This window comes from Macrotis lagotis, chromosome X (genome assembly GCF_037893015.1).
Source record: "Macrotis lagotis isolate mMagLag1 chromosome X, bilby.v1.9.chrom.fasta, whole genome shotgun sequence".
In the NCBI taxonomy this organism is placed as follows: domain Eukaryota; kingdom Metazoa; phylum Chordata; class Mammalia; order Peramelemorphia; family Peramelidae; genus Macrotis; species Macrotis lagotis.
Window position 1 is genome coordinate 625,800,340 of NC_133666.1, and position 22,840 is coordinate 625,823,179.

General features: G+C 39.0%; 1 protein-coding gene across 10 annotated transcripts in view; it reads left to right on the top strand.

Moving 5' to 3' along the window:
* Positions 1-22,840, top strand: part of DNM2 (dynamin 2) — an 85,567-nt gene that overhangs the window by 29,611 nt on the left and 33,116 nt on the right. For all 10 annotated transcript variants that reach the window (XM_074203405.1, XM_074203398.1, XM_074203400.1 and 7 more), the window contains exon 2: positions 4,313-4,386. In XM_074203405.1, the coding sequence (XP_074059506.1) occupies positions 4,313-4,386 (74 nt within the window). The remainder of the gene's footprint in view (positions 1-4,312; positions 4,387-22,840) is intronic.

Here is a 22,840-nt window from a genome sequence, read left to right on the forward strand (position 1 = left end):
AATTTAATATTATTACCAATGAATGTAACAATAAAATGTAATAATATAATAAAATATGGACTTTGAGCATGGGCTGCAAGTTGTACATACCTGTTAAAATATGATTAATTTCCAAATCTTAAAACCTGTTGGCCTTCTGTCAATATTAGTAAACACCACATAAAACTCAAAAACCATCCAGTTCTAGATTTGTGATAGACCTTAGGGTAGGACTCCTATTATACCATCACCAATTTCCCAATTCTAAGCCTCTTCCCAAACAAGCCACCATGCAGTCCTGACAGGGCAAGAATATGACAACTGACAAACTTCTGAAGTAGCAGCATGATTGTGATGAAACTTCCTTCCTCCACGATTTGGTAGGAGGGGTTGTTCCCCAGGGCCTGGGTGTCTGCCTGTATATAAGACTGAGTCATTCTCTGACATAAGACTCATTGGCCAAGCTTATCTATTTGCTCTTTCTTCACAAAGACTATCTCCCTCATTTTGATTTCTGCTCCTATGGTTTTTATCCTTCAAACCAAACAACTTTCTATAGTCTGTTAAACTACAGGAAATATTATCAGAATGTGGACCCAAGGCTTTGATCAGAGCTGTCAGTTTTTCCTTTTATTTTTAAAATTCAGAACTTACTCAAAAAGAGTAATTACACATATACATCCAGAGCAGAATATTGTAAGAGGAATCTGCATTAAATCATACATTGGAATTCATACCCTTCAGGGTTTTTTAAACTATATAACAAAATTCTACACATTACATGATAGAATGGCTTTTTTTTTTACCAGTGATTATCATGACTTCTATCCTGCTTTGGGGTTAATCAGGTTCATTTTTCTGTTCTGCTTATGTACAGGTATTTCAAACTTGAAAATGTGCATACTTATGGAAGCTATCAGTTCTACTCTGTTACTTCCCCATGGTTCTCTTGTATTCTAACTCTGCATACAGGTAAATCCTAAGCTCTAGGAGTTTGTTTCAGAATGAATGAGGCTCCCATACTTAGATGTGATTCTATTGACATTTCTTTTTGAACCTGGAAATGTGGTTGTGGATAACTCAAATAATATACTTTTTCCCCCATCTCCTATGAAGAGTAAACCATATTTAAAGGGACATTCTAGTACATACAAATGTTTCCAATCAATAGCACAATAACTAAACTTTGTCTGACTTTTCCTGTCTCACAAGAAATAAATATTTGTATATATTTCTAATTCCTTTACCAAGAATGCGACCTGTAGTCACATTTGATTCCTCTCAACAACCCTATTAAGTAGTGGAAGGAAAATTATCCTTGTTTTATAGACAAAGGTAAAGGACTGCCCCCTGTTCCTAAACAAGTATACAGATTAGTTCCTTCCCAGAATCAATCTTTTTTTTTTTTTTTTTTTTTTTTTTTTTTAGGTTTTTGCAAGGGAAATGGGGTTAAGTGGCTTGCCCAAGGCCACACAGCTAGGTAATGATTAAGTGTCTGAGACCAGATTTGAACCCAGGTACTCCTGACTCCAGGGCCGGTGCTTTACCCACTGTGCCACCTAGCCGCCCCTATCTTCACTAATCTTGTGGAAGGTGGGCATGCCACAGAATGGTATATACACTGTCAGCTGAGATTTTTTTTGCGTGTTTTGTTTAGCTTGTTCTTTTTTTTTTTAAGGGAGAATTTGATTGGGGTAGGTGAGGAGGCATATTGAGAAATGATTGTAATGTCAAAAAGATGAGAGTTGGGGCATGGTTGTATTTAATGTGATATGGTCAGACTTTGCCACCGCCCGCCCCCATGTTTGATCAGATAAAATGCTATTGGAGCACAATACACATGGGATTATTCTTCTAAATCTCCTTCTGTCTATAATAGAACTTTTAGGGGCAGCTAGTGGCACAGTGGATAGAGCACCGGCCCTGGAGTCAGGAGTACCTGAGTTCAAATCTGGTCTCAGACACTTAATAATAATTATTTAGCTGTGTGGCCTTGGGCAAGCCACTTAACCCCATTGCCTTGCAGAAACCTTAAAAAAAAAAGTTTGCATATAATAGAACTTTTATAGAACTGCTTTGAATAGGCGGGGGTGCTTTTTTAGCAAATTTTTCTTGGAACCTAGGTAATCATTTTAATGCCCAATGGACTTGTCTGAATAGATAGAGAAAATGCTTCCTATTGGGGCGGCTAGGTGGCACAGTGGATAGAGCACCGGCTCTGGAGTCAGGAATATCTGAGTTCGTTCAAATCTGGCCTTAGACACTTAGTTATTACCTAGCTGTGTGGCCTTGGGCAAGCCACTTAACCCCATTGCCTTGCAAAAACTAAAAAAATAAAAATAAAAATAGAAAATGCTTCCTTTTTTTTGAATAAACATCTAAAATGATTTCCTGGGGCAGCTAGGTGGCGCAGTGGGTAGAGCATTGGCCCTGGAGTCAGGAGTACCTGAGTTCAAATGCGGCCTCAGACACATAATAATTACCTAGCTGTGTGGCCTTGGGCAAGCCACTTAACCCCATTGGCCTTGCAAAAAAAAAAAACCCCAAAACTAATAAAAGGATTTCCTTCCCTCTCTGGAAGGCCCACAAGAATTGCCTTTTAATTGGAGGTTGTATCACTACTAAACCCTGTTGATAGGCCCTTGCATCTTATTCAGTCTTTTTTTTTTTTTAAGATTTTTGCAAGGCTATGGGGTTAAGTGGCTTGCCCAAGCCACACAGCTAGGTAATTATTAAATGTCTGAGGCCAGATTTGAATTCAGATTTGACTCCAGGGCCGGTGCTCTATCCACTGCGCCACCTAGCCGCCCCTCTTGGATATCTTATTGAGCCACTATACACTGTACTCTTGAGATTTCTTATGTGTGACTGGAATTAGCTTGCCAATAAGTAACTATTAGAGGATTGTCTTGGTGTTCTGTCATCTATAGTGACTGCTTAATAAAAAAAAAAAGATGCTAAGTTGACTGCTAATTTGCCTTTCCAAGTACTTGATTAAATATCTGAACTGATTTTCTCTGATGCCTGCACCAGGTGGTGTTGACTCAGAACTTAGCTGACTGAAAAGGACATCATTATTATCATCACAGAAGTGAACTTGAGGAATGATTCCTCTTTCTCCAGATTTCCTCTCAAATACTTGGAAGAAACTCTTTTGGGGTAGCTAGGTGGTGAGTTCCAGTCCGACCTCCGACACATAAAATTACCTGGCTATGTGACCTTGGGCAAGTCACTTAACCCATTGCCATGCCAAAAAGAAAAAGAAAAAAAAGGAAACAACTCTCTCCCCTCCCCTCACTTCCAGATCTCTGATCTCAGCAGTTGTGTCCTCTAACATCAGATTCCTCACCTACAGGTGCACTACTACCTTTATGCCTGCCAGTAGGATGGACTCAGTTGATAAGCAAGGCTGGGGCTAAAATGAGGCAAATGCTTGTAGAAATACAGATCTAAGAGAGAGTGTATAGGTGATAATTCATTTTAATTATTTGAGCCTGAAGGAAGAGTTGAAAACATGAAGAATATCCTTTGCTGATCTTAGTTATCATGTCTTTACTGTAAAAGTATGTTACTAGGGGCAGCTAGGTGGTGCAGTGGATAGGGCACCGGCCCTGGAGTCAGGAGGGCCTGAGTTCAAATTTCAGCCTCAGATACTTAATAATTACCTAGCTATGTGACCTTGGGCAAGTCATTTAACCTGGTTGCCTTGCAAAAAAAAGGTATGTTACCAGCTGAACAGTGGAACTGGATTGGAATTGGAGTGTACACAGTCTCATTCTTTAAGCTGAGAATGGGTGACGTCTGACCTTTTTTGCTATGACTCACCCCAGTTTGCTCTGCTTGGTAAAATGATGATCAGCACTTATCTTCTGGTTGATTATCTCTTCATACTTTGGTTGGTGGAGTCCATGTACTACTCATTCTGCTTAATTAGATAAGGACCTTTTTTAGACTCTAGTGTTCTTTGAGAGAGAGACTGGGCAAAGTGCACTGGGACTTGTTCATGCTGTAATGGACTCATATACTAGGTCCTAAATTACTCCCAGGAGTCACCTTAAATGAATTAATTCCAGTAACCGAAAAAGGAATTCATCTCATATTTGCTATCAGTAGCCAGGTCTGGTTGCCTTGTCTTCAGCAGTATTTGCTCCTCTCTTAGACCAAAGTCTTCACTGGTTTTTCCCCCAGAAGTAATCCTTCCCCAGCTGGGATTGACTGCCTTGTTGAAAAGAAATTTCTTAAGTATTGGAGACTGACTGCATAACCTGATGTCAAAACATCCTGCAGCAGGAGCCGGATGTGTGAGTAATTCTCTTCATTTCAACTTTTACAGGGATTTCCTTCCTCGTGGATCAGGAATCGTCACCAGACGTCCCCTTATTCTTCAACTCATTTTTTCAAAAACAGGTATGTTGGTACTGCCTAAAGGCAGGTTGAGAAGAGATAGTAGGAAGGATAAATGCTTACTTATATCCAAAGAAAAGCCTTTAGCCCAATTCTCAGAGAGGCAATAGAAGGTACAGTTTAAATTTTGAATTCAGAATTGTGTTAATTTTTTTCTTTGTTTATGTAGTTTTCATTTCTGCTTTTAAAATGAGATTCTGACTTACACTCCCTTCTTCCATATTTCCCTACTTTCTGTTAAGACCGCTATCCTTCATATCACCTCTACATGACTCCTCATTTTCCATCATCCCACATACATAGTTGCCAAATTTTCTGCCTTCACAACATTTCTTTCTTCTACCCATGTGTCTGCTACTATTGTTCAAGTTCTGATCACCTCTTGTTTGGACTCTTGCAATTATGCCCTAATTGGTTTCTCTTATTTAGATCTAATGTATCCTCCACACAGCTGACCAAAAGTTCTTTCCTAAAGTATAAATCTGACCATGTCACTACTATTAAGTAAGATCCAATGGATCTGTTGCTGCTAACATCAAATAGGGCTTCTAAAACCCTTCACAATCTGGCTTTAGACAACTTTTCCAAACTGTATTATTTCCTTTCATGAATTCTAATCTTATTACTGTTCTTTTCACCTGACATGTTATTTCTTTTTTCTATGCCTTTGCACTATCTCCCATATCACATATAGTATCATTAGTATATTATAAAGTTGTGAAATCCTGTGACATTGCCCAACTGGCCATACACTTATAATATGTCCAGTGGAACCAACTACCCCAATTAAATGCTGTTTTGCCTAACATTATACTTTGCTAAAATCTACTGACATTGTGAAATGAGGACTTCCTGAAATAAAGACTCCCAAGATAGTACAATACCTAGTAAATACCTAGTAAAAAGTAGATATTTCTACCTCACACCTCTTAGATTGACCATTATGACCAGAAAGAACAATGATCAATATATACCATCTGTATCCAAAGAAAGAACTGTGGAGTTTAAACAAAGACCAAAGACTATTACCTTCAGTTTAAGAAAAAGAAAAAAAGACTTTCCACAGTTTGAAAATGTGCCCCCCGCCAAAATTATAAACTATTCATATCTTTTGGACCACATATACCATTACTAGGCCTAAAGAAAAAGGGAAAGAAGCTATATGTATAAAAGTTTATTTATACCAACTTTTTTTTTTGTAATAACCTAAAACTGAAAGTGACCAAACCATTTTGGGGAAGGGATAACAAAATATGGCACATCAATGGAATGGAATAGTACTGTGGCATAAGAAATGAAAAGTTTCAGAAAAAATGAGAAGACTTCTTGAAAATTATAGAGAGTGACGTGAGTAAATCTAGAACAGAGAAAAATGTTACAGAGAAAAATGACTTTGAAAGATTTGAAGATTCAGATCAGTTCAGTAATAGATAAATTCTGAATCCAGAGGACTGTAGGTAAAACACTCTCTACCTCCTGCCAGTGATGCTGGGTTGTTTTTTTTTGTTGTTGTTGTTGTTTTTTTTTAGGTTTTTGAAAGGCAAATGAGGTTAAGTGGCTTGCCCAAGGCCACACAGCTAGGTAATTATTAAATGTCTGAGACTGGATTTGAACCCAGGTACTCCTGACTCCAGGGTCCGTGCTTTATACACTGTGCCACCTAACCGCCCCAGTGATGCTGTTTAAATGCAGTTTCCGACATACATTTTTTGGATGTGGTTAGTGAGGGAATTTGTTTTGTTTGATACTGCAGATAGTATAAGGGTTTAGTTTTTCAGGTTTTTTTAAAATTGTTTATTGCTGTAATAAAGGGAGTAGGAAAGACAAAATGATAGTGCAGTGCTTTTTTTTAAAGTGACCTTGCCTAATTCCCCCAGTTTAGTGCCTCTTTATGTTTTTAGGATTAATTTTTTTATTTAAACTTTTGAGTTCCAAATTTTCTCCTCTTCTCCCCATCCCTAAGTTGGTAAGCAATCAAATATAGGTTATTATGCGTGTGCAGTTATGTGAAGCATATTGCATATGCAGTAATGTAAAACATTTCCATTATTTTGAATGAGAAGACTCAAATCAATTTTTTTTTAAATGAAAGTGAAAAATAGTCTTCTTTGGTCTTTATTCAGTGGAGGCAGATAGTGTGCTTCATTAATCCTTTGAAATTGTGTTGGATCATTGTATTGCTGAGAATAGCTAAGTTATTCTCAGCTCTTCATGGAATAATATTGCTGTTACTGTGTACAACATTCTCCAGGTTCTTTTCACTTCATTATGCATCCTATAAGTTCATGTTAATCTTTTCTGAAATCATCCTGTTATTTCTTATATCATAATAATTTTCCATCACAATCATATACCACAGCTTATTTAGCCATTTCTCAATTGATGGGCATCCCTCATATTTCCAATTTTTAACCACCACAAAAGAACTGCTATAAATGTTTTTGTACAAATAGATCCTTGTCGATTTGTTTGGTTGTCCTTGGGATATACACCTAACAGGGATAGGCATAGTTCTAAATTGCTTTTCAGACTGGTTAGATTCATAACTCCACCAGCATTAGTATCCCAGTTTTCTCACATCCCCTTCAACAATTATCATTTTTCTTTTCTGCTATATTAGCCAATCTGATAGATGTGAGGTGGTACCTTTGAGTTCATTTAATTTGGATTTCTTTAACCATAGTGGTTTGGAGCATTTTTTCATATGACTATAAGATAGCTTTGATTTCTTTGTCTAAAAACTGCCTGTTCATATCCTTTGACCATTTATCAATTGGGAAAATGACTGGTATTTTCATAAATTTAACTCTTTCTCTATATATTTGTGAATAGAACCTTTATCAGAGATACTGATTGCAAAAAAAATTTTTCCCCAGTTTTCTGTTTTCCTTATAATTTTGGTTGCATTGGTTTCATTTGTGCAAAACTTTTTAAATTTTATATAATCAAAAGTTTGTATTTTTTTAATGCTCCCTGTATCTTCTTTGGTTGTTATCCATAAATCTGACAAATTTTTCCATGCTTTTGGTTTCTTAAATTTACTTATGGTATCCATCTTTAGTTGTAAATTATGTACCCGTTTTGACCTTTTCTTGCTAAACAGTGTGAGATGTGAGTCTATGCCTGGTTTCTGCCATATTGTTTTTCAATATTTCCAGCAGATTTTGTCACATAATGAGTTTTTGTTTCAAAAGTTCAAGTCTTTGGATTTATCATATTTTAAATTACTATGGTCACTTACTATAATGTAATTTATACCTAGTCCATTCCATTGATCCAGCACTCCTATTTTTTTAGTCAATATCAGATTGTTTTTATAATACAATTTGAGCTGTGATAAGGCTAGATTACCTTCTTTTGCATTTTTCATTGATTCCCTTGGTATCCTTAAGCTTTTTGTACTTACAGATGAATTTAATGATTATTTTTTCTAGCTCTATAAAATAATTTTTTGATAGTTTCGTAGGTTTGGCATTGAATAAATAGATTAATTTAGATAAAATTGTCATTTTCATTATATTTATCCATGAGCAAATAATAATTTACCCATGAGCATTTAGATCTTACTTTATTTGTGTAAAAAATGTTTTAATCATTGCATTCATATAGTTCCTGGATTTGTCTTGGCAGATAGACTCCCATGTATTTTTATATTGTCTATAGTTATTTTTTTTATTTAATATTTATTTATTCTCATTTTGTACAAATAATGTTTTTTATACATTAATAAAATATTCTTGTTTAAGAGTAAACAAAATACCCCCTCCCCCAAAAAAATATAGAATCACTTGAGCGATAAAGGGGAGAGAAAAAAAATAAAATAAATAATAGTAATAATTGTAGGTATGTCCAGGTGGTGCAATGGACGGAGCACCAGCCCTGGAGCCATGAGCACCTGAGCCCACGAGCCCACATCTGGCCCCATACACCCAACAATCACCCAGTTGTGTGACATGCAAGCCACCCCAACCCCACTACCCTGCATAAATCAAAAAAGAAAAAAAAAGACCCCCAAAAAATAAAATAGTAATAATAGTAGGGGTGGCTGGGTGGCGGACAGAGCATTGGCCCATGAGCCAGGAGCACCCAGGTCTAAATCCGGCCTCAGAAACCCAACGATCACCCTGCTATGTGGCCCCAGGCAGGCCACCCAGCCCCATTTGCCATGCACACCCCCCAAAATAATAATAACAAAAAATGTGCTTCAGTCTTTGTTCCAACACCAACAACTCTGTTGCCGGGTGGATCGCATTCTTTATAATTTCATCGCAAAAGTTACTTCCATATTTTTCCACTGTTGCCATTGCTGATCGCAACTCCCTCCTTTCTTATTTTTCCACTACCATGTACTATATTTTCTCTTTCCTTTCACTCTGACTCTGCTGTAGGGTAGCTGAGTGGTGCAGGAGACAGATCCCTGTCCCTAGGGCTAAGAGGCCCTGAGCCCCTATACCACCCCTTAGGCCTAGCATCTACCTGGCCTTATGGTCTGGGACAAGCCTTCCAATCCCAGCCCCTTGCAAAAAGTTAAAAAGAAAAATGTGTTACATCTGACCACTCTCCCCACCATGGTCCATCTTCTCCCCCATCACTCAGATCACCCCCCTTCCCCCTGTCCCCCCCCCTCCTTCTTACTCCAGATGCCTATACCCCATTGAGTATATATGCTGTTTCTTCTCCTAGCCAGCTCTGATGAGAGTGAAGATTCCCTCATTCCCCCTTGCCTTCCCCCCTTCCATATCATTGCAATAGCTCATTGTAATAAAGAAAAATCTTATTATATGAAATATCTTGGCCTATTCCCCCTCTTTTTTCTTTCTTCCATTACATTCCCTTTTTTCTATTGACTCCATTTTTACAATATATTATATCTTCAAATTCAGCTTTCTCCTGTGCCTCATCTATAAAAGCTCCTACCTACTGTTAGTTGAGAAGGTTTATATCAGTATTATCAGTGTCATTTTTCTATACAGGAATACATGCAGTTCATCATCATTAAGTCCCTCATATTTTCCCCCTCTCCTCCAATCTCCATGCTTCACCTGAGTCCTGTATCTGAAAATCAAACCTTCTGTTCAGCTCTGGCCATTCTAACAGGAACATTTGAAATTCCCCTGATTCATTGAAAGTCCATCTTTTTCCCTGGAAGAGGACATTCAGCCTTGCTGGGTAGTTGATTCTCGGCTGCATTCTGAGCTCTTTTGCCTTCTAGTATATTTATATTCCAAGCCCTACAAGCTTTTAATGTAGTTGCTACTAAGTCCTGTGTGATCCTGACTGTAGCTCCACGATATTTGAACTGTGTCCTTCTGGCTGCTTGTAATATTTTCTCTTTGACTTGGGAGATCTGGAACTTGGCTATAATATTCCTGGGGGTTGGTTTTTTGGGATCTCTTTCTCAGGGGGAATCGGTGGATTCTCTCCATTTCTATTTTGCCCTCTGCTTCTAGGATATCAGAGCAATTTTCCTGTAGTAATTCTTTGAAAATGATGTCAAGGCACTTTTCCTGATCATGACTTTCAGGCATTCCAATAATTTTTAAATTATCTTTCCTAAATCTGTTTTCCATATCAGTTGTTTTTTCAGTGAGATGTTTCACATTTTCTTCTAATTTTTCATTCTTTTGGTTTTCAAGTATTGAGTCCTGATTTCTCATAAATTCATCAATCTCCCTGAGTTCTATTCTTTGTCTGAAGGATTTGTTCTCCTCAGAGAGTTTTCTTATCTCTTTTTCCATCTGGCCAATTTTGCTTTTTTAAAGCATTCTTCTCCTCAATAACTTTTTGAACTGTTTTATCCATTCGACCTAAGCTGGTTTTTAGCATGCTATTTTCTTCAGCATTTTTTTGGATTTCCTTGACTAAGCTGCTGGCTTTATTTTCATGTTTTTCTTGCATCTCTCTCATTTCTTTTCCCAGTTTTTCTTCTAATTCCCTCATTTGATTTTCAAAGTCTTTGTTGAGCTCTGTCATAGCCTGAGCCCAATTTCTGTTTTTCTTGGAGTCTTTAGATGCAGGAGCTTCTTCTTCATCTTCAGACTGAGTGTTTTGTTTCTTCTTGGGCTCATAGGCAAAGTATTTCTCAATAGTGTTCCTCTTTTCTCCTCTTGCTCATTTTCCCAGCCTAAGCCTATTTTGGGGTGCTTCCTGAGCTTTTGGGACACTCCCACAAGGGTCTCAGTGTGTGAGGCTCTGTCCTCCCTCCTGGTCTGTGAATGACCATATGTGCCCCCCTCTGCCACGGGGCTGAGGTGGGGGGGCCCTGTTGTTCTATGGGGGGGGCCTAGACTGCGCTCAGGATCTGAATGTAGTCAGAGTCCTGTTCCAGGGGCAGAGTTCTGCAGTCTCTCTCTCTTCACTCCCCTCCCTCAGCTCTATGGGCTCATGCCCTGGGGGCTCCTGCTTACTGGCTCTGCCTGCTTCTGCTTCCTGGATCTGGGCTGGGGTGGCCATGCTTCTCCCTGTGTGCCCTGAGGGCTGGGCTTCATCTGCTCACTCTGGCTGAGGTCCCTGGCTGTTCCCCCATTTTCTTCCTGGTGTTCCCTGGGGCGTAGGTCAGGAAACTTCCCCTGCTGCTGTGAGCCGTGGCTCCTAGCGCCCTGGGACTGCCTCTGGAATGTTGAAGTTCTTTCGCTCTGGCGGGGCCGCCCCTCCAACCCCGAGGAGCAGAGGCTTTCTGCTCTTTTCCAGGTTACCTTGAGTAGAACTACCTCACTGGGTCTCTTTGTGGGTTCTGTCTCTCAAAAATTTAGTTAGAGTCCTTAGTTTCGAAGATTTATGAGAGAGCACCTAAGACAGGATCTTGTCACCATCTTGGCTCCGCCCTCCTGTCTATAGTTATTATATAGTTATTATAGTTATAGTTGTTAATCCTCTCCTTAAAACCTTACTAAAGGAAACTGATTTATATGTTTATGAACAGATTCTGTCCCTCTAGTCTAATATAAGCTCCCTGAGGACATAGGTTATCTTACTTTTGTCTTTTTATCCCTAAAAGTGGCAGATAGTAAGCACTTAATCAGTGTTTGATTACATCCTGTGAGCAGTGATTTAGCCTTTGATATTTGTTCTTTTGAGGGAGGTGTTCACAGGGCTAATTATGTGGCTTGTTCCACAATAAATCAGCTTGATTTTTCGGAAGTTGTAATGTCTAGGATTGTTTTACTGGTTCCCTGAGAATTTAGACTGAAATGAAATACAAACTCTTCACAGTGGTTAAGCTACCACTATAAATTTACCACTGTAAATTTCAAGATGGGAATTTGAGTGTGTGATGCTCCTGAACATTGCACTGAATTTAATGAATGACCAAATCTGTTTTCTGAGAATGTATTCATTTGGGAAGACTTCCAAATGTATTTTGAGCTTTGTTTCAACCCAATCCTAGTAATTATTCATTCCAACCATCTCTTTTTTTTGTCTGTCCTTTTTTTAAATTCTTTTTTTAAGATTTTATTTATTTGAGTTTTACAATTTTTCCCCTAATCTTCCTTCCCTCCCCCCACCCCCCACCCCAGGCAGTCTGTTAGTCTTCACAATGTTTCCATGGTATACATTGATCTAAGTTGAATGTGATGAGAGAAATCATATCCTTAAGGAAGAAAAATAAAGTATAAGAGATAGAAGAATTACAATAGTAAGATAATGGGGGGGTTCCCTAAATTAAAGGTAATAGACTTTGGTCTTTGTTCAAACTCCATGATTCTATCTCTGGATACAGATGGTATTCTCCATCGCAGATACCCCAAAATTGTCCCTGTTTGTTGCACTAATGGAATGAACAAGTCCACAAGGTTGATTATCACTCTCATGTTGCTGTTTGGGTGTACAATGTTTTTCTGGTTCTGCTCATCTTGCTCAGCATCAGTTCATGCAGATCCTTCCAGGCTTCCCTGAATTCCCATCCCTCCTGGTTTCTAATTGAACAATAGTGTTCCATGACATACATACATATACCACAGTTTGTTAAGCCATTCCCCAATTGAAGCACATTTACTTAATTTCCAATTCTTGCCACCACAGGACTGCTATGAATATTTTTGTACCCTTTTTTATGATCTCTTCAGGGTAAAGACCTAGTAGTGGTATTGCTGGATCAAAGGGGATGCACATTTTTGTTGTCCATTGGATGTAATTCCAAATTTCTCTCCAGAAAGCTTGGATGAGTTCACAGCTCCACCAACAATGTATTGGTGTCCCAGATTTCCCACATCCCTTCCAACATTGTTCATTGCCCTTTATGGTCGACTTGTCCAATCTGAGAGGTGTGAGGTGTCAACCATCTCTTTTTAAAAATTTCTTACTATAAAGTCATTTGTAGCCCAACTGAAATTTCTTCCTCCTAGGGATAGGAGAGTTTGTAGTGCAAGGTCTTAAACTTGTGACTTAAACTGCTCAGGGAAGCTGTGTGTGTTGCACAGTGATTGAAAGAAAAGCAAATACAGTTCACTCACAATTAATGATTTCTTCTGCTTTAAACAGGATTTTAGCACTTTGGGAGAAAGCTTGACTCCTTTCAGAGTCAAAGAACTAGGTCTTGGTGCCTTCTGTTTCCCTTATGGAAAAAAAGGAAATTAATATAAATTGTTATTGGACACTTCCCTAGGCATGGGGAAGGGATTTTTTATTTCTAATATTTTGTTGAATATTTTCATATCTTTCACTTCCACTGAATATCCCACAACAACCCTCCCTTATGACAAAAGCAGTTCATTAAATCCATACAATGTGTGACAGCTGTGCAATATGTCATACTCAAGGTCTACTAAGAAAAGGGAAGGAAATTTCATCATCAGTTCCTTGGAAGCAGGATTGGTCATTACATTGAATCTGATTCCTAATATCTTTTATAGTTTTTATTTAAATTTAAATTAATGTTATTTAATTTATTTAAATTATTTAAATTTAAATTATTAATATAATTGTATACATTATTCTGTTTTGCTTTATTTGCTGTTAATAAAATCTTCCCATCTTTCTTTGAATATCTTCCCTTTAAAAAAAATTTCATTACACTGGGGTGGCTAGGTGGTGTAGTGGATAAAGCAGTAGTGGATAAAGCACCGGCCTTGGAGTCCAGAGTACCTGGGTTCAAATCCGGTCTCAGACACTTAATAATTACCTAGCTGTGTGGCCTTGGGCAAGCCACTTAATCCCATTTGCCTTGCAAAACCCTAAAAACAAACAAACAAACAAACAAAAAGTTTCATTACACTGACAGTAATTAATATGCCGAGCACAAATAATGGCAAAAAAAATCCTTGCCCTTAAGGAGTTTATAGTGCAATGAAGGCAACCACTTGCAAACAGCTATGGACAACCAGCCTTGTATAAAGGATAAACTGGGTATAATCAGAAGGAAAATCCTAACTTTACAAGAATTCAGGAAAAGCTTCTACAGGGTCCAGCATTTATTTTGAAAAACAAAATAGTGTTCAACAGAGGCCCAAGTCACCTGGATAGCCAGGAATAATGGAATAGGACCCAGCTCTATTTTGTTGTTTTTTGGAACTGGGGCTATGATTAAGAATGATGACTGGGAGCATTTGTATTGTGCCAAGAGGTGAAATTCTTGGACAGGTGCAAGATGAATCAGAGTAAAAGCATCTGCCAAGAATGTTTTCATTAATCAAAGATCCATCAGTATTATTCCTATGACCTGCTGGTTAGAGAATATGGTTAAAGAGCTGAGTACAGCAATGCAATCACCTTACTGATACCAAGAGACAGGTTAGCTCTTTTGTTGTGTTGCAAAGATGTTGCCAAAAAAAATCATCTTACTGTTGTTATGCCCAGTGTTGCTGGAGCTCTGTGGTGCCTAGCCAATATGGGAAACCACATCCATAAGACCAAGGACTCCCCCAGCATCCAGACATCACCAGAAGTCCTTTTTCCTTACAAATCAGACCAGTTGGTGAAATAGTTCTAGAAAAGGCAATGAGAAGGATATGTTTGCACAACACAACAAAAACTCACTATAATAAACATAATGTACAAATCATGTTATAATGTATATGATACTGTGGTCTTCTTTGATACTGCTGCTACTAGTGCTCCTAACCACTGCTATTACTAGAATTCAGGAAAGACTTCTTGTGGGAACTGAAATTTTAACCAGATTTGAAGGAAAGCAGGGTAAACAGGAGAATAGAGATAGGGAAGAAGAGAATTTTAGGGACAGCCAGTAAAATACCCTTGAGTTGAGCAGTGGAGTGTCTTTCTGGAGAAAGAGCAAAGAGGCCATGGTCAGTGGATTGCCTAATATTTCTAGGGAATCAGAAGAGAAATAGCATGTAAGAAGACTGGAAAAAGGTAAGAGAGGGGCAGGTTATGAAAGACTTTGAATACTAAGCAGGGATTGTGTATACATGGTTCTAGAAGGAGTAGAGAGGCATATTGAACTTTATTTAGTCATTTCCCTATCCAATGAGAAACTCACTTTGGATTCCAATTTTTTCCATCACAGAAGTGCTATTACGGCTATTCTTTAATAAATTTCTTAATTCCAAATTCTTTTCCAGAATAGATGGAACAATCTCCAACTCAACAAGGCATTAATATTCCCTTTTTCCTACAGCCCCTCCAACATTGACTTTTCTTTACTTTACCATTCTTTCCAATTTAATGGACCAAGGCAAATTAGAAATAGCCTAGAAGTCTGAGGGATGAAATAGTTAAGTAGTTAAAGGATCCATATATGAAAAGGGGTTTACACTTGCATTTTTCTTGACCTTAGAAGGCAAGGCAGAAATTAAGACCTCCAGTTATTTTATTCCATTTACTTAGGGTTGGATGGGTAGAAGAGGGAAATAAGTACCATTAATAGGCTCGACTCTTCAAGGAGAAAATGGGATAAAAATAGGAAAACATAATAATGGTTTGAGGATTGAATACTATTAATTAAATTAAAATTAAATATTTATTGACTGTTGTAAAGGCAGTAAACAAATTATTCTCAAATGAATGAGAGGAGTTTAGAAGTTTTATGAGGGGTCGGCTAGGTGGTGCAGTGGATAAAGCACCAGCCTTGGAGTCAGAAGTACCTGGGTTCAAATCCGGTCTCAGACACTTAATAATTACCTAGCTGTGTGGCCTTGGGCAAGCCACTTAACCCCATTTGCCTTGCAAAAACCTAAAAAAAAAAATGGCAAATCAAATGAATTGAGAAAATTTAACTGAAGTGCCAGCCTTCTGAGGCAGCTTTATGGAGAAAGGGGGATTTGAATTAGGGGAATGACAAATACCTAAAAGAAATATATAAGATTTAAATGAAACCACAATAATAACTGACATCAAAGGTTAAAGTTTTTCAAGCACTTTACATAGCTGCTTATTTGATCCTCACATTGATTCTGAAGTAGTTGTTACTGTGTCATTAGCATCTTGACAGATAAAAACTGAAGCCTGGAGCAACTTTAATGACTTGCCCGTAGTCTTGCAGTCTGAATGTTGGATTTAAGGCCCAGCTTGCCATCATGTCCACTGATTGCATTGCTTCTAAAAATAAAGCAAGAAAGTTGTCCTCAGTAGCATTTGCTCTGCTGGAAGGTAGGATGGACCGAAATTCCCAAGGTTAGAGAGAGGAGGGAAATAAGTGATGGGATTGCTTATGGAAACCCTGACTTCCAGGTATCATTTGGAGAGGATTTGGATTGAAGGAGGTAGAAAGGAATATCAGAACAGAGGGCAGAACAATCAAAGCTCAAAGGCCCAGCAGGAACATCATCTTTTTTGGAGATAGCCAAGCTAGTAATTTTAACCTAGAGGTTACAAAACAAGTTGTCACATATAACAGTGTTTTCTAACCCTCTTATAATAGGTATTGTGAATAGGGATGTGTGACTGCATGCCCAGATTAAAGACTAAAGGAAAAAAGTCATTGCTAGGACATTCTAGTAAATGAATGAATTGTGCTTATCTTTATAGTTATCTAAACCCATATTTACTTATTGAAACCTTTTCTCCCCCATCTTAGGAAAGTAATTTGAACCTTTCTTGGTGAAACTGCAGAATGATCTGCTCAGGATAGTCCTTCAACTTTGAATATTGCAAGATCAATAAAACTAGTTTGTGTGGGTTCTTTTTCCTCCTTTTCTTATGCACACAGGGTTTTTGAATAGTCTGTTAGAGTAGAGAGGGTCCTAACACTCAAATTAGCTTGGCTGGTTATGCAGCTTACTAGCTGGATGACCTTGGGCAAGTTACTTTGAGCCTCAGTTTTCTTATCTCTATAATATGGGGTGATAACTTTCCTTACTCAACTCATAGGATGATCAAATGAGATGATTTACATGAAAATACTTTTTTTAAACTATAAAGACACAGGTATCTCTTTAAGGCTATTTTAATTTGTAATGGAAAATATCATCCACATTCAAAGAAGGAACTATAGAGTCTAAATGCAAACCAAAGCATGCTGTTTTCAATTTTTAACATTTGTTTTTTGTTTTATGATTTTTTCCATTTCCAGCGTTTTCCTTTAGCTCATAACTAATATGGACATATGTTTAATATTGTTGTACATGTATAAACCTATATCAGACTACTTGATGTCAAAGTGGAGGGAAGAAGAAAAAATGTGGAACTAAAAATCTTATACAAAATGAATGTTGAAAACTATCTTTACATATAATTGGAAAAATAAAGAAAAATTTAAAAGTAGAATTTACATAGGTATAAAAAAAGATAGTCTGGTTTTCATTACTTGAAATATAGGTTTAAAAAGAGGGGGGTGGAGCCAAGATGACGACAAGAGCGGATCATGTCTTAGGAGCTCTCTCATAAAACTTCTAGATTTTTCAAGGCAATGAGGTTAAGTGGCTTGCCCAAGGCCACACAGCTAGGTAATTATTAAGTGTCTGAGGCCAGATTTGAACTCAGGTACTCCTGACTCCAAGGCCAGTGCTCTGTCCACTTCTCCACCTAGCTGCCCCCTCATAAAACTTCTAAACTAAGGACTCTAACTAAACTTTCGAGAGACAGAACCCACAGAGGGACCCAGTGAAGCAGTTCCTCCTACTCAAGGTAACCTGGAAAAGAGTAGAAAGGTTCTGCTTCCCGGGGTTGGAGGGGCGGCCCGCCAGAGGGGTGGCCTGCCAGAGCGAAAGAACTTCAGCCTCCCAGAGGCAGCCCCAGGGCGCTGGGAGCCACGGCTCACAGCAGCAGGGGGAGTTTGCTGACCTGTGCCCCAGGGAGCACCAGGCACAAATTGGGAGAATAGTGGGAGGACCTCCGCTAGAGCAAACATGTGAAACCCAGCCCTCAGGGCACACAGCGAGCAGCATGGCCACCACAGCCCGGAGCCAGTAAGCAGGTGCTCCCAGGGCATGAGCCCATTGAACTTAGGGAGGCTAATGAAGAGAGACTGCCAAGCTCTGTCCTCTGCCCCTGGAACAGGAGGCTGGGGCTCTGACCACATTCAGATCCTGATTGAAGTCTAGGCCCCCCCCATAGAACAGCAGGGACCCCCCCCCCCACCTCAGCCCCGTGGCAGAGGGGGTCGCTTATGGTCATTCACAGACCAGGAGGGAGGACAGAGCCTCACACACTGAGACCCTTGTGAGAGTGTCCCAAAAGCTCAGGAAGCACCCCAAAACCAGGCTGAGGCTGGGGAAATGAGCAAGCAGAGAAACAAGAGGAACACCATTGAGAAATATTTTGCATATGAGCCTGCCTATGAGAAGGATCGAAATACTCAGTCTGAAGATTAGGAAGCACAAGCTCCTGCATCTAAAGACTCCAAGAAAAACAGAAATTGGACTCAGGCTATGACAGAGCTCAAAAAACACTGAAAATCAAATGAGGGGGGGCGGCTAGGTGGCGTAGTGGATAAAGCACCGGCCTTGGAATCAGGAGTACCTGGGTTCAAATCCTGCCTCAGACACTTAATAATTACCTAGCTGTGGGGCCTTGCGCAAGCCACTTAACCCTATTTGCCTTGCAAAAACCTTAAAAAACAAAAAAAAAGAAAATCAAATAAGGGAGTTAGAAGAAAAACTGGGAAAAGAAATGAGATGCAGGAAAAACATGAAAATGAAGTCAGCAGCCTAGTCAAGGAAATCCAAAAAAATGCTGAAGAAAATAGCATGCTAAAAACCAGCTTAGGTCGAATGGATAAAACAGTTCAAAAAGTTATTGAGGAGAAGAATGCTTTAAAAAGCAAAATTGGCCAGATGGAAAAAGAGATAAGAAAACTCTCTGAGGAAAACAAATCCTTCAGACAAAGAATAGAACTCAGGGAGATTGATGAATTTATGAGAAATCAGGACTCAATACTTGAAAACCAAAAGAATGAAAAATTAGAAAATGTGAAACATCTCATTGAAAAAACAACTGATATGGGAAACAGATTTAGGAAAGATAATTTAAAAAATATTGGAATACCTGAAAGTCATGATCAGGAAAAGAGCCTTGACATCATTTTCAAAGAATTATTACAGGAAAATTGCCCTGATATCCCAGAAGCAGAGGGCAAAATAGAAATGGAGAGAATCCACCGATTCCCCCTGAGAAAGAGATTGCAAAAAACCAACCCCCGGGAATATTATAGCCAAGTTCCAGAACTCCCAAGTCAAAGAAAAAATATTACAAGCAACCAGAAGGACACAATTCAAATACCGTGGAGCTGCAATCAGGATCTCACAGGACTGATGAGCAACTACATTAAAAGCTCGTAGGGCTTGGGATATAATATACCAGAAGGCAAAAGAGCTTAGAATGCAGCCGAGAATCAACTACCCACCAAAACTGAATGTCCTCTTCCAGGGAAAAAGATGGGCTTTCAATGAACCAGGGGAATTTCAAATGTTCCTGTTGGAATGGCCAGAGCTGAACAGAAGGTTTGATCTTCAAATACAGGACTCAGGTGAAGCTTAGAGATCGGAGGAGAAGGGGAAAATATGAGGGACTTAATGATGATGAACTGCATATATTTCTTTATAGAAAAATGACACTGATAATACTGATATAAACCTTCTCAACTAACAGTAGGTAGAAGGAGCTTTTATAGATGAAGCACAGGAGAAAGCTGAATTTGAAGATATAATATATTGTAAAAATGGAGTCAATAGAAAAAAGGGAAATGTAATGGGAGAAAGAAAAAGGAGAGGGGGAATAAGCCAAGATATTCCATATAATAAGATTTTTCTTTATTACAATGAGCTATTCAATGATATGGAAAGGGGGAAGGCAAGGGGGAATGAGGGAATCTTCGCTCTCATCAGGTGGCTAGGAGAGGAAACAGCGTATGTACTCAATGGGGTATAGACATTTGGAGTAAGAAGGAGAGGGGACAAGGGGAAGGGGTGGGGATGTGAATGAAGGAGGAGAGGATGGATCATGGGGGGAGAATGGTCAGATATAATGCATTTTACTTCTTTCACGGGGCTGGGATTGGATGGCCTGTCCGGGACCATAGGGCCAGGTGGATGCTGGGCCTTAGGGATGGTATGGGGGCTCAGGGCCTCTTAGCCCCAGAGCCAGGGATCTGTCTGCTGCGCCACTCAGCTACCCTACAGCAGAGTCAGAGTGAGAGGAGAGAGGAAAATATAGTACATGGTATTGGAGAAATAAGAAAGGAGGGAGTTATGATCAGCAATGGCAACAGAAAAATAATATGGAAGTAACTTTTGTGATGGACTTACATAAAGAATGAGATCCACCCGTGACAGAGTTGGTGGTGTTGGAACAAAGACTGAAGCACATTTATTATTATTATTATTATTTGGGGGGGGGGTGCCGGGCAAATGGGTCTGGGTGGCCTGCTTGGGGCCACATAGCAGGGTGATGATTGGGTGTCTGCAGCCAGATTTAGACCCCAGTGCTCCTGGCTCAGGGGCCAATGCTCTGTCTGGCACCCAGCCACCCCTACTATTATTACTATGTTATTTGGGGTCTTTTTTTCTTTTTTTTTGGTTTTTACAGGGCAGTGGGGTTGGGGTGCCTTGCATGTCACACAGCTGGGTGATTGTTGGGTGTACGGGGCTGGATATGGGCTCAGGTTCTCCTGGCTCCAGGGCTGGTGCTCCATCCATTGTGCCACCTTTATCACTCAAGTGAGTCTATATGGGGGGGGGGTATTTTGTTTACTCTTAAACAAGAATATTTTATTAATGAATAAAAAACTTTATTTGTACAAAATGAGAATAAATATTAAATATAAAAAATAACAATTGGAAGCATTAAAAAAATAAAAAGGGGGGTGGTCATCTCAGAATTTTGACATTTTTGTAATTCTCACTTAGTAAAAAAATTCACTCCTGCTTTCTAGCTATTCCTATCTCCCTGAAATGGTTAGTGATTCCTGACTTGTCTTTGGTTTGGGAGATGGAACTATTAAGGACTGTCTTGGGAGACAAAAAGGTAGCAGAGGAAGTTTCATTTTCTCAGAAAAGACCAACCAAATCATGGAGCTAGATGTCTCTAGCTAGGATTTCTTAACCAGAGTCCAAAAACTTATGTGGGATTTGTTATTTGTTATTTTGACGTTTTTAAAATAACGTTTCAATATTTGTATTTCAGTACAGTTAGTTTTCTTTGTAGTCTTATGTATTTTGTTTAAGAGCATTCTAAGAAGGAGATCAATTTTACCAGATTACCAAAGAGTTCCAGGACACAAAAAAGATTGAGAATCCTTTATGAAGCCAAATGCACATGAAAAGTGCAATATGGTATAGTGAGAATGACTTGAAATATGGATTCAAGAGGACCTGAGTTCAGTCCTCAGTTCTCCCATTCACTCCCTATGTGATGTTGGGCAAGTTTCTTAACCTTTTGGGCTTCATTTCCTCAGCTGTAAAATAAGACTATTGGAATAATTGCTCTCCAGGGCCTTCCAGCTCTCAAGCTATGGTCCAATAACAACTTGAATCCTGTGCTGCTAGTATTCATTTCAGCAGATTCACCAAATGCTGAATACCTGCATACTAGATCTGTGGGGGTGAGGGCAGAGGCTAGAATAAGAACTGGAAGTCCTTGTCCTCAGGGAGATGAAGAACTGATAGGGCTATAAAATCCAGTAACAACCACTTGACTTTACAGTAAATTTAATTTTTTTTAGACCCACAGCTCCATGAGGCTGGTTCTGTATTTCATAACAATAGTACCAACAGTAAAAATAACTAGCATTTATATCATGCTTTAAGGTTTGCAAATTATATTATGTGATTTATATGATCCTTATATAATCCTGTCAGGTAGGTGTTATTATAATCTTCATTTCACATTTGAGGAAGTTGAAGCACAGAGATCAGGTGTCCAGGATGACCCAGCTAAGTAAGTGTTGAAGGCCAGATTTGAACTCTTTCTTCTAGCCCAGTGACTGTACCACTGGATGGTAGTATTCCTAAAAAGCTTATGTGGTGATAAGAACCTCTTCATTCATTATATTTTTTTTAGGTTTTTCTTTTTTTGCAAGGTAAATGGAGTTAAGTGGCTCACCCAAGGCCACACAGCTAGGTAATTATTAAGTGTCTGAGACCGGATTTGAACTCAGGTATTCCTGACTCCAGGGCCACTCTATCCACTGACCCACCTAGCCACCCCCATTCATTATATTTAAATGTCCCCAACACCCAATATACAGACTGTTAGGCATAGAACAGGCACTTTAATTTTATAAGTACTTAATGATTGATTGATTGATTGATCACAGAGATTTTAATTTGTCCAAACTGGAAGATGGACTTGAACATAAATCCTCTGATTCTTAGTAACCAGTGACAAACATAGTCACAAACAGAATATAAGCTGGCTTCCACGAGGAATGGGAGACAAAAGGAAAGTTAAGGGGAGGAATCATGGTGGCATCTGAAGTAGATCTTAAAGAATGGAAGTGAGATTTGGATGGATACAATGTGTTGCCTAAATCTAGTTGTGGCAGTGTGAATTTTTTTTTTTAATACTTCAAAGTTCAACACTTTCATGAGAAGCCAAAATCCTCTTTAGTAACTTGAGGCCTTATTCTACTAAATGGGATGGAATCATTTACTGAGCATTTTGTTATATGCTAACGGGGGAGGACAGGATTCAAATAAAAAACTGAGATAGCCCCAGCTTTCAAGGCACTCCCACTCTATGGGGGGGGGGGGATGAGAATGATAACATGATAACATCAGATATACTGCCATGTTGGAGAGGTTACTTAAAGGAAATGAATGGGAAAGGGGATTAGTAAGTAAGCCTTCAAATTAGGCGGGTGCTGGTTAAACCACAGCCAAAAACGGCTTTTATCATCTCCAGAGAGGAAGTGCAATATTTGGAAACGTTTGATTTGTTTTGTTTCTCATGTTACAACTAGGCAAATTTTTCAACTTCTGGGCTGAGGGGGTGGAGAAGGGAAAGAAGAAATGTGAGCCTGGTCCCAGTCCTACAAGGTTAATAAAAGTTCAGGGCCTCTGGGCTGGTACTAAATCAGGTGGAGATCCATCTGGTGCCCTGGGAGGCAGATACAATGCTCCAT